Source organism: Notechis scutatus, chromosome 2 (assembly GCF_049901735.1).
Source record: "Notechis scutatus isolate UNSWTSFEM ecotype Mainland chromosome 2, rNotScu1.2, whole genome shotgun sequence".
Taxonomy (NCBI): domain Eukaryota; kingdom Metazoa; phylum Chordata; class Lepidosauria; order Squamata; family Elapidae; genus Notechis; species Notechis scutatus.
Window position 1 is genome coordinate 253276228 of NC_142010.1, and position 12905 is coordinate 253289132.

The 12905-nt window shown below is 40.0% G+C and overlaps 1 protein-coding gene and 1 non-coding gene across 22 annotated transcripts in view; both read left to right on the forward strand.

Moving 5' to 3' along the window:
- Positions 1 to 12905, forward strand: part of TCF4 (transcription factor 4) — a 434610-nt gene that overhangs the window by 211535 nt on the left and 210170 nt on the right. For all 21 annotated transcript variants that reach the window (XM_087958608.1, XM_087958604.1, XM_087958616.1 and 18 more), the window contains one exon: positions 11241 to 11305. In XM_087958608.1, the coding sequence (XP_087814734.1) occupies positions 11241 to 11305 (65 nt within the window). The remainder of the gene's footprint in view (positions 1 to 11240; positions 11306 to 12905) is intronic.
- LOC148132607 (U6 spliceosomal RNA) lies at positions 3583 to 3688 on the forward strand. The gene has a single exon (XR_015748304.1). It is a non-coding gene; the product is annotated as a U6 spliceosomal RNA (small nuclear RNA).

The window sequence follows — 12905 nt, forward strand, 5'->3', positions numbered from 1 at the left end:
ATCCCCCATAATGCCATGAAACTGGATTTATACTTCACAATTGTTAGATTATGTTTCATTAATGAAACTCACAATGGCTATGTTCACACAACCCATTTAATCAAGTCAAGTAAAACTTTCTGCTTGCAATCAGGCAACATGCTAAGTTTGACTAGTGGTTAACCGTGTGGGGGGGGGGTTATTTATTTGTAATGGCTCAGACTGTAGTGGAGACCCAGTTATTTGGTTAATTCCCAATGAATTAGGCAAATCTATGTTGCTCTGCATTTCTATTACTGTATGCCATTTATTACCACAAAAGACTAGGAGAGCCCTAATAGACATGATTTCTCTAAACAATGAAGCAGAATTAGACATGAGTAGTTTATATGTGCAGTTGTCTAAATAAAATTGTAAAGAGTCACTGGAGAGCTATCAATGAAGAAATGAATGAACAAATGAATGAATGGTGCATGTGGTTTATTAATCCCTCTATATGTCTTAATACATTGTTTACCCAGGAGGAAGTAAGGTAGGAATAGAAATGGAAATAATAAATCTGAAATGTTTCCTAAATACATTCCAGTCACTCGAGAGAGAACTGATAGATAGACATCCTATAGATATCTTATATAAATCTATTATTCAGTATATGTAACACCTTTGTTTTTAAAACCTCTTGCCTTATAGGTAGCATATGAAGACAAGATTGTCTCATTTTCCAAGCATAAATCTCCCACGTATACCATGATGGGCACTTCAGTGGGTGAAGGTATTGATACTGAACATAAAACTTACCCTTTCTATCTCTTCCCCATGGATTCTCCAGATGAGCTGTTCAGAGCATCCATTGTTTGGGATGATGCTTCTGTCGCTCGTTTGATAGGCTGGGCTTTAATTGAGAGGACGCACCTCCTCCTCCACGGGACTCCTCCCTAGCGTCCCCAGTTTTTGCTCAGCCTTCGTGGATATAGGCAGCTTAATTTCCTTTCCCTTGGCCGGAATAGCAAAGGCTTCAAAAGGAGACAACAAAAAGGTTTGCTTTTAAACTCTAAACAACTCCTTTAAGGCTTTTAGTTCCAATGAGTCAAGCAGCTCCCTACGATATATAACTTGAGCCAAGGGAGCTCACCATAGCTTCAGATAATGATCTCTCGCCCCCAGGACAATAGGAGGTGATAACACCTCAGCTGCATGGCTAACAACTCACATTACGATCTTTTCAAGCTGAGCCGCTGCGATCGCCGCTGCCGCTACGATCACCGTCGCCCGTGCCCAATGGGAGAGGCTCCATTTTAAGAGGGTCCGAGGCTTTTCTCTCTCCCCTGGGAACACCGTCTGGAGTGGGGGCATCAGCGCCCATCTGCCTCACCACGCTTTTTTATTCAAGGGGAAACTCTGCAGTATCGACTCCCCACAAGGCGTGGAAGTGCTGCTGAGCCGATTTAACTCATTACGTGCCTAAAGAGATAACGGCTGGTGCCATTGCAGACTCACTAACCATGCGGTAGTGATCTGCATTTTATTTCTGGAACTGTGAGAGGCTTTTCTTTCCCCAAGCAGGGGTCTCCTTCCTGGAACCCGAGAGAAATCACCCTAATACATATGTGTGTGTATGTAGATAGATAGATAGATAGATAGATAGATAGATAGATAGATAGATAGATAGATAGATATTCAGATATAATTATTCTATTTTGGACCCTTATTCATTAAGGAGGAAACTGTTGGTTTATGCCCTCACAGAATTAAACAGCAGCACTACAGCGAGCACCAAGGCCTGTGTCCTCCTGTGCAGGAAGCTGTCGCAGGCCTACATCTTATTTCAACAATTCCTCCTTTCTAGGCCTATGAGGTGTTCCTAATTTGGCTAATTTGGAAATAATAATATTAATAACAAAATAATAACGATAATAATAATAGGAACAAGAATAAGAATCCAGTATTCTTACATAAGATTATACAAAACTGGGGAGCATTGTTTTAGGGTTCCCTGGCCATTGCTGGTTCAGGCCCCTGGGCGTGCCAACCGCCCAACATTTCAGCCTCATTAACAGTAAAATTTAATAAGCGGTCACAATGGCAAGCGGCAGTAGCTCAAGAGCCATGTCAAATTCTCAAAACAAATTGAAGCATTCTAAGTGTATCTCCTAAGCAGCAGAAAAAGATGCTAACAAGTGCCATAAGGTACTAGAAAAACACATGAAGAAGTTCATGTGGGAGGATGAAAAAATTTCTCAAACCTCATCTCCTCCAGGCCTACTTCAGCTCCAATCCCCCTCTGCAACCACCCCTGAATCTGTCTGTGTAATCCAGATGCAGCGCAGCTGCACAAGATCAGGTAGCCCATCTAGATCAGTACAAGTGACTCGAAGTGACTCTGTGGCCACATTGCTCCAACAGTGGCCAGATTCTGTCAAGATGATGACTTACTGGAAAAGATCCCCACAAAGATGTGACTGTGGATGGAATTAGCAATACACCAATGTATCTCTGTGGAAGTGCAGCATACTGCTCTGAACAACAGAGCGCTCCTTCTGACTGGAATTCCCTATAACTCCAGTCACTAAGCAGGACAGAGCATCCTTACCCTCAGGTATCTCTACACAGGAGATTCTGCAGTTTCAGATATACTCCCGCAAGGTATATAGAAGAAGCAAGAGCTATTGATGGAGCCAGGGTGGAGCCAGAGGACTCTGAGTTCTCCTGCTCAAATTCTCAAATTCTAGTTAGATTCGCATCGGCTCACATTAAAAGGTGATGGTTGATGCTACATCTTGATGACTAAAACAACGCCGGCATCATTTTGTTTATAAGAATTCCATGGCATTATCTGTTGAGAAGCCACTTCCCCTCACAAGGATCTCCGTGAGGGTCCAGGGACATTTATGCCGATTACGGACCTCTTTCTGAGGTTGACTATTGGGCTTCCTTTTTCAGTTGGCAGCCCTCACAGAATTCCAGCAGCACAGTAACAGTGAGCACCAAGGCCTGTGTCCGTCTGGGCAGGAAGCTGTTGAGCGCCAGTGACTGCAGGATCACCCAATTGCAATACAGGTCCTGAAAGGTGTTCTCTATTTGGCCTCACAATTTGATTCCATATTCAGTCATCTAATTATGAGTTTGGTAACAGCACAACAATTTATGTTAGTAGCTGTGCACAGATATAACAAAAATATTATGAATAATAACAATATTAATGATATCAATATTATTATGAATAATAACATAATAACAAATTGAATTTACCAAAAAAGGGGGGGGGGCAAATATCAAGAGGATTCCCTGCCTCTGTTTATATCAGTCCTCTGAACCAGTCAACAGTCCATTAATATCTCATACACATATATATACACATAGATATAGATATCTCACCTTGTGGGCTTTAGGTCAGAATCTTCAAGGGCAACCAAAAATACCCCCAGAGGACAATAAACCAACTCAAAAGTAGGTAAAAATGTCCTAGAGAGACCTCTAAGGCAACAAAGGATGCCAAGAGACACCAAAATGCATTAGATAAGCATATCTTTAAAAAAAATGCATGAGGGAGGTTGAACAGAAGTCTCAGTCCTCTTCCCCAGCCAGGCTGGTCCCAGTTCCAGAGTGCTCGCTTCAGCAGCACATATACTAAAATTGGAATGATACAGAGAAGATTAGCATGGCCCCTGCGCAAGGATGACACACAATTTGTGAAGTGTTCCATATTTCACCTTGCCTCCATCCCTGGATCTCTCAACGCCATCCAGGAGAGCCTCAGAGAGACCGGTTCAACCCAGGCCTTCAGCAGCGCTACTTGCCTGACATACAGTTGTGGGACCACACCAGAATTCCTCCTCCCAGAGGATATCCCTGACAAATTGAAGGCCTGGAGGGACATGGCAACTCGAAGAGGCATCGCAGCCAGGGCACAGTAGAAGTTGATGGCTAGGCAGCCTCCACAATCTGACCTCGATTCTCACTCGATTTAGTTACTATGCAGAATAGACCTTCATTACCAGCAGGTACCTCCTTCAGGGGAGTATTATATAATCCAGCTACACATTCACATGATGCACAGGATGAGGGAGAACTAGAGACCAGATGGAACAGGTTGAGGAAGGGTCTACTCACAACAGTGACCAAAATCTGTCAGAGGCGGATCCCCTAAAAAGGGGGGAGGCATATCAAACATTGAAGGCATTAAGCCAGACCACCGACCTTCAGGTCTGTTTCGCCTCAGACTTTTTTCAAGTCTCTGTTGTTTAAAAAAAAACAACAACAACTACTTCCTGCCTTGATATTCCATTTCCCCTCGGCCCAACAATTGTTACTATAAGGGGGGGGTCAGATGATTTAATCTTCTCCCAACCAATAATGTAAGAGGAAGTCATAACTGTCCCACAGAGGTTCTTGGACCTTGTCCAGAAACAAGGGGTCTCTTCAGTGGCGTATACCCCTCTTACAGGATATGATAGCAAATTTTTAATTTGGTTTTCTCATTCTGCTAAATTTCTCATCACCATGATAGTAGATAAAACAATAATGGCAATTATCATCCTCCTCTGCAATTCCAACGGAAGCAGAAGAGGCTCTCAAGTCAAAGGATATACAGGGTCGAGTTGTCCCCATGTAGGGCATGTCGATCTGATGTGAGGGCCATAAGAGCGGAGTCGGCCTCATCCCCCCTTTTTTTACTAGATCGTTTCTCAGGTTGCTCCGCCATCTGAGGGAGATTATCTCAAATTCCAATATCAGGGCACACAAGGACGCCGCAAAACTCTATTAAATTATCTGCTCAAGCCAGGGCATCTCAGGTTACTCCTCGCCTACTGCTGTGGCTCAGACATTGGCAAGCAGATATCACACAACTAATGGAAGCTTGCTTCCTCCCCAATATAGGGAGATAATTTGGTTGGTGGTGCCCTGACCTATCTCTGATAGAGACTAGAAGCAGAAAATAAGTTCCTCTCTTTTCATAGACCCCAAAATAGTCCTTCCCAGCTTTTTGGAGGGTTCCTTCGTTCCCTCTACCAGGGACTTTTTCTCTCCAGACTCCAGGGACCGTCTGGACGCATGAATCACCAACAGTCAGATAGTTTCCGATCTGGAGATAGATACTGAAGGGGAGGGCAGAGCAAAATAATATCTTGGGGAACATGAAATAGAGGTCTCCAAGGCACAACATAGGCCTCACGACTGTGCCCCTATTGGTGGAAGGCTCAAGCCTTTCACACACAGATGGGATGCCTCTACCTCTGTTTCCTGGGTTAGAGGTATCAGAAGATTAGGCCTGGCTATACAATTTCCATCCTCTCCCCGGAACCTTTGCATTACTTGCCTTCTCTCTGGGGATCCTGTTAAAGGGAGCATGATGGAGACAGCTATTGTTCATTTATTTGGAGATCCAGGCAACCAACCTGTGGTACCAGATCAGCAGGGGCAATTTTAGTTTTAAAATGACTTAATTGATCCATAGTTCATAGGAGGCTTAAGATGAGTATACTGAACTCCATACTTCTGAGCTTCAGAAGGGGCGATTTTCTACCCTCCATTGACTTAATGGAGGCCCATCCCCACATTCCAATTAGATCCTCACATAGCAAAACTCTTAGTTTTTGTTATAATACTCAACGTTTTGAATACATTGCACTGTCCTTTGGGTTGTCATCTGCCCAAGGTTCTTACAAAGGTTCTGATGGCTCTGGCTGTTCATCTCAACTGTTAGACGGCAGTGTTATTTATATGACATTTCATTATTATCTTGTTCATATAAACAGGCAAAGGGGAGGCCTTAGCATCGATCATCACTAGGAGAGACTTGCAATCCATCTCTCATCACCCATGCATATGCCATTTTCTTGCACAGGGCTACAATCTTACAGCCTTCTGTAGTGCATTGAGATCACACGTGGGACCTCAACAAGGTCCTTACCGCACTCAAGAAAACTCCCTTTGAGCCGATGTAGACCATGCGTCTCCATTCCTAAAGTACAAGGTGGTTCTCTTGGTTGCCATTACATCAGCCAGTTACATCTTGGATCTAGTAGTCTTGTCAGTTAGACAGGAGCTCTGTATTTTTCACACAGACAAAGTGGTCCTTAGTCCAGATCCATCTTTCACCCATAGATAATTCTGGGTTTCCACAGACCATAGAAACTGATACTCCCATACATTTGTCTGAAACTGACATAAAATCTGGCATGACAATGCCACAATCTAGATGTAAGGCGAGCTTTCTGCATATATTTCAACTGCACGATGTGTGTTAGGAAACAAAGGTTCTCTTCGTTTCTTTTCAACCACCCACCATTGGGTGCAAGACCCCTTCCTCAATGACCAGTGAGTGGCTGAGAGCACAATTCCCAAGTCCTATGAGACACAATCTCTTCCTGTACCCAGGGGCATCACTGCTCATTCAACCTGGAGCGCTGCGATGTTGACAACATGGGCCACAAGCGCCAATAGCGAAAATTTACAAGGTGACAACATGGGCCTCACCATCGCCTTTTATTTAGAAACTGTTAGAATGATGTCTTCGCCTCTACGGAGGCTGCCTTTGACAGGAAAGTGTTACAAAGGGTCCATAGGGACCAAGAAAAGGGGAATCTGAACCAGACGGAAGCCCTCCCGTAGGACACACCAAGCTTTGGTATGTCCCAAACAATGGATGCTCTGAACAGCTCTTCTGGAGAAGGGGCATTGGTACTTACCTGCCACGCCCTTTCTCTGTGAGTTGTGAAGAGCATCCATCCCCACCCTTATTCATCTGGTGGGATGCTATTCTGGCCAAGTATTAGAAAGGGTGAAGGAGAGGAAATATTTCATCACTTCGACTTCGCCAAAACTGGGGAGGCTAGGGAGGAGTCCCGTGGAGGAGGAGGAGCGTCCTGTCAATTAAAGCCCAGCCTATCAAACGAGAGACAGAAGCATCATCCCAAACAATGGATGCTCTTCACAGCTCACAGGGAAAGGGCGTGTCAGGTAAGTACCAACGCCCCTTTTCTTTGCTCCCCCCGCCCCTGATGCCTAGCAATTCAAAATTACAGCATGAATAATCAATCCCCAGCAATGAAATAAGCAATTTAGGCCAGACAGAAGCAGTCCCACGGCTGTGAAACCAAGAATGTGAATATAAATGTTCCTCAACCATCTGAAGTCAATTTATATTTGAAGATATGTCACTATGCCTCTTGAATCCAACTGTCACAAAAGTTTAAAATATAAGAGTATCACAAATGTAGAAGCAAGATATCTATTGGTAGAGCGAAGACAAGCTGACCTTTCTTTCAGAACAAAAGGAGGAAAAAAAAGTTATGTGAGAGTTAGAGGAGTTGAATTTTGGGGTTAATTCTGTTAATTTTTCAGAGGATGTTACTAAGAAGAACCGGCTTCTTTATGGACTGACTGGAAATGCTACAATGCTTTTGTGCTGGTTGTTTTTTTTATTTATTTCTTTTCCTCATTTTGATTACAGTTAATCTCAGATGCTTGGAACTGCATAGTAAGCAACTGAGTTTAGAGGAGATTCTTGTTTTATTTCTTGGGTGTTTATTGAGTGTCTGTATGTGTATTATGCCTTAGAGAAAAGCTTTGGCAGTTCATTCTGTTTTTCTTTGTATGTATTTTGGCTGGTGTGTATTCTGTCTGTTTATTTATTTAAAAAGGTATTAGTATAATTAATAATGCATTTCCTTTGAATCACTCTCAGGGTTCCCACTTGTATAATAGTAAGTCATTGTTTGGGTCATTTTCTCTTGTAAGTTTTATTTCGACTATCACAACATAGTTGTTGGGTTTTTTTGGTATTTAGCAGTCAGTGCAATATTGGTCCTAGTCATGAGAAATCTAACCAGATATAGAACAGTACCCTTTTCTTGGTTTGTATGCAAATTATTAACTGGTACGTTTAAGGTTTGCTTAAAAAAAAAAAAAACTATGGACAGCAATACTCCACGCAGTAAAAGACTTGAGCGATTAATGCTACCCTTATGCCTCTTTCGAGTAGTCGTAGCCATGGGGCTTGGCACTGGAACTGTTGTCTTTGTGCCAACAAATATCCGCAGCGGCTGCCGCATTCTGGTACTAGAAGGTTGTCTCGAAAATTCCGCAGTGAATGTGTCGAGTTTCTACATTGTTGTCGATTCTTTAAAAACCGAACCCTCATGCACAACCCCTTTAAGAAATCACAATTTATAGCATCCTAGCCCACAAATGCACATTTAGAATTGCTGCCTTCTTGTAATACCTGAGAACGATGGACACAGCAAAGTAAGTATAAATATTCCAAGCGAGCTCGAGGTTTTTTTTTTTGTGTGTGTGTTAAATTTATGCACACAGACAGTTATTTAGAGAGCCCCCGCCAAATTTTATTATGTGAAACAAATATGCTAGTGAGGTTTAAGCAGAAAATCAACATAAAGAATGTAGCTGATTTTTAAATGATTTTTCCCCCTCCATGAATTAAATGACATCTACCCCAAAAAAGTCAGCTTATTTCACAATGACAATTGATAGTGCATCTATACGAATGCTGTACACACACATCCTCCCGCGTCCCTAAAGAGTTTCATGTAAATTTGATTATTCTGTTCTTAACTGGAAGGAAAGACAAGTTCCTGGTTGGATTGGGGTACAAAAATAAAGTTAAAGGCTTACACTCTCAGGATGAAATATGCTCATTCCTGATCTCCAAAGCTATCTGTCTGGTGGTAAAAATGGATGCTACAGATGAAATCTTTACAAGGAGCATAATCCTTAGAAAAAAAGAAGAAGTCAATCTCCTGCTGCTTTCTGTGTCTCTTTGGTACCTCACAAGCTTCGACAGAGTCCTGGACGAGTGCCCATTGATGTCATGGAAACATTCAAATTACTGAGAATGATTCATGTCTGTGCTGTTCTCTTATCCTCCCCCACAGAAATAGAAGTAGATTTTTAACCCTGACAACTTGTAATTTGCAGTGTGTTTTATTTTTGCATCTAGATAAATATTTTTTAACCACTGAAATTAAAATGAGACAGTTTGTATCTGATACGATAGTAAGGAGGAGGAGGAGGAGGAGGACAGGTACTCACATAGTAAATGAAATTCATTTGCCTGGTTCTTTATTCAGTAGGTTGGGTTTGTTAGCTTTATTCACCCATCTCCTCATTAAAATGTATTTTTGCCTGGTTGAGTTTGAGGAAACTCACCTTGTAGGTGTAAGTTGAAGTAAAACCTGTACTATTCCTTTCCTGTTTAGGATATTTTTTTCTTGTTTCCTGTTTCATCAATTGTTTATAGACATCTTCCCCCCGTCACATTAACTCATAATGCACAAAATCTCAAGTGAATTCAGTATTTCTACTTTCCTATCTGTAGTTTTCATCACGGTTAGGAAAAGATCCTTTCTATGAAATCACAAAAAAAATGGGTCACATTTTATATCCTTGGGCATGTAGATAAATTCAACTTGTAGTATTTTGTTTTGTGTTCTGTTATGACAAGACAACTTTAAAAGCATGTGGAATTACCTTTTTTTTTAGCTAAATTCAAAATGACTAGTCAAATAGAAGTAGAGTTATAATTTTATATTAATGTTATTGATGTAGATTTTCAGGGGAATGTATATAGGCGATTTACTCCCATCTTTTTAACAGAGTAAAACTGAAAGAAAGTAGAATTTCATATAATATTGTAGATCTATAGATGCCAATTTGAAATCATATGCAATTTACACAGTATAGAACCTTATAGAATGAATTCACTTCATAGTCATTATTTTAATTGAATCCCAACTTCATTGGGTAAAACCTTAAATAAAATCTTATGTGCGTTTAATTAAATATTTTTTTTCAAAAAAATTAATTTGACACTTTAAGAAACAACAGTTTAGTTTATTAAATTATTGTTCTGTATTAAATTAAAATGTTGATCTTTTTTCTTACACCTTGTATTTCAATAATAGCCAGACTGAGTATAATATTCTGTAATAAAATAATATCCTTTAAAGTAAAGATGGTTTTGCAAAGTATGTGATAGTAATTAAATGATTCATTTACAGGGGTAATGTACTGTACTATATGTAGCTAGTTATTGCAATTTATTATATGCTTGATTGCAGAAACAACCAGAACTTTGCATTATATTAGATCTGGGCACCCAAGGGTCATTACTGTTGTCCACCAAAAGTTATGGAGGGGGTATACATTGTTTTGGATATCCAATAACAATTATTTCATTTTCATCAGATTCACAATGTCCGTATCCAACTAAATCATGTGCTGTTGACATTTTAAAGAAACCGTTAAGAGCATGCAGGAAAATCAAAGAAAAATACCAGAATTGGCATGAAATATCACAGCCTATTTGTGTCTCCTACAATTCTGAGAAAGTTGAAACATTGTTAGAGAGTGATATATTTTAATATAAAATACTCTTTCTGGAGCGTAGCTGCAGAGATCAAGTCATTCAATAGGGAATTCAACTAGGAAAGAGTGAAAAATCAGACCTGTGAGGAGTTTCTTTGCTAAATTTACCATCTGGAGTTTTTGATTTATTACCTCTGACCCCACTGGTGACTGCAAGTGTAATCAGTGAGAATTATTATGGTCAGGTCACGACATGGATAACCTTACTGCTGTGCTCATAAAAATAAATTCACACAGTTTTTAGGGGTAAGAAAGAAAAGGAAAAGAGAGATTCTGTTTCCTCCTTTAAAAATGATTGCCTCACATATATTATTCTGGAGATTTGAATGGCATTTCCAATTAGAAATGTAATCATAGCAAGCAGTGAAGATATTTTAAAGCAAAGTCCATTAGAAGTTCTATGTCACAGGTCTACCGAAGAATAATGGTCAAGAACAGTACGCCATTGGAGTTCACAAAAGGACTAGAAGGCCAGGTTGAGCAAAATAAATGGAGGTCTATCGTGGGTTGCCCCTTATTTTCGTTTTGAGGTATAAGCAGCCATGAACTTTTCTCCTAGTTACCATCCTTAATATTGGGAAGATTTCACCAATTGCATGTCATGAGCAGAAGCATAAAGTTCCTGAGTTTCAAAACAAGGTAGAAGCTCATCATCTGAGGAAATTCTGATTGTCTTCTGTGGTTAGAAAATTATGATATTGAGATGAGGAACATGTGCCATTCTGTGGTGATGTGGATTCAAAATATATTTACCAAGACCAAAGACGGTAGCAATGTAATTACTATTAAAATGGCTTAAAGATGAGAGGCTTTTTATAAAATAGATTAAGGATACTGTCTTATCAGATAATACTTCTCTCTCTCCTCTGAAACAGGTAAAACAGAAAGAAGCTCTTATTCATCATATGGACGAGACTCAAATCTTCAAGGTTGCCATCAGGTAAGAATCAGTTGATGATATGAAGTAATAGGTGATCCCATTTTTATGTACTATCCATCTTTCTGACATATATCGTGTCTTTTCAAAGAATCTTCAAGGATAATTCAATAGTGTTTGAAACATTAAATTGTTTTTCTCTTACTTTCTGGATTTCTGTTGATTTCTAGGTTGATATTCTGGTGTACTCTTGGTGAACTGTTTATCAGTCTCATTCAAAAGATTACACTGTTGTTGCCCAATGACAATTCCTGGACAATGAATAGTTCAACTTAAGACATTGTCAGGGTTTGCAGAAGGCAGCAGTGGAGATTTTTAAGCCATGCTGCCTTTGGATGGCTATAACAATAAATTATAATTTCCATAGAGTCTGTAGGATGTTGTGTGAAAACAGGGTTCTATTGAGAGATAAAAATGTCTGTGAAAATATGATTTGTTGTCTCTTTTTGTTTCTGAATTGTTTTTGGCTGGAAGTCAAGGCCAGCAGGCTAACAGAAAAATCGTCTCAAGGGAAACGTGTGAGCTAGAAAAATAAGAGTATTTTAATTAAATAATAAAATGCCAACGTAATACAAAAGTATAGCTTCTGTGTGTTTGTGCCACTATATAGTTTGCATTTGCATACTTTTAAATTTCCAGAGAGAGTGAGTACCTTCATCTAAAATTTCTATCAGTAGCTAAATATTAAGCTTCTTGCAAGATAAAATATATATACGGTATGTCCTGCAATCCAGTTTTACTACTTCCTCAGAATGCTTTATTCTCCTTCCTTCCTTCTCTCTCCCTTCCGTAGTTGCTGTTTTTTAAGGACAGTTATTGTTTGTATTATTTGATTACTTCTTTCAGCCCCAAAGAAACAGTTGCTTACTTTGGAAGAAATTACCCCTTTTTACCCCTTTCAAACTTTACGTATTTTAAAGAGAGAAGAGCCACGTAGGTTTTTTTTTTTTTTCTCTTCCCTAATTTATCGTGACCATTACTTTCTTAGCAGCAGAGAGAAACTGTGTGAGGTTTTTTGAAATGGATTGGGGTAGGTGAGTTCAGCTACTTTGCTTAATTAAGCATAGCAAAATATAAACAGTCCAAGTCATTAAATAGAACCTCGTCTTGAAAAGTACACATACTTAGTATTAATGTTTCCTCAGAGCTGGCATTCCAGTGCCTTTGTGCATCTGTTCATTTTTTGCAAGTTTTGATTCTCCAGCCTACTCAGATATTCTATCCATTCTATCCAGATTAGTAGCAAGAGATTTGCGAAGTGAGACATGAGACTGCTTTGGTCAAGAACTATGGGCTTGCATGTGTTCTCAAATATAATTCATCCCTGTTTTCTGGAAGGAATTGCCCAGGAAAAGAAACTTACAGCTTTTTCAGAGCAACGGAAAGCTTTGGAATGTGCCCGTTGAAATGCTTGGAGCAGATAGCTTTGGCAGCGAACAATGTAATGCTGTGTGGCTTTAGTGTAAAGCTTTCAATTCCTGTGGAAGGTTTGCTCTGTTGTATCTGGTTTCTAAGGATCAAAAGAAAGGAGGAGAAGTTTGGTGACATGCTTCCTTTCTGCAGGTAGAATAAGCTGTAATTTAGGGGAGTGGGGAGCTGTTTT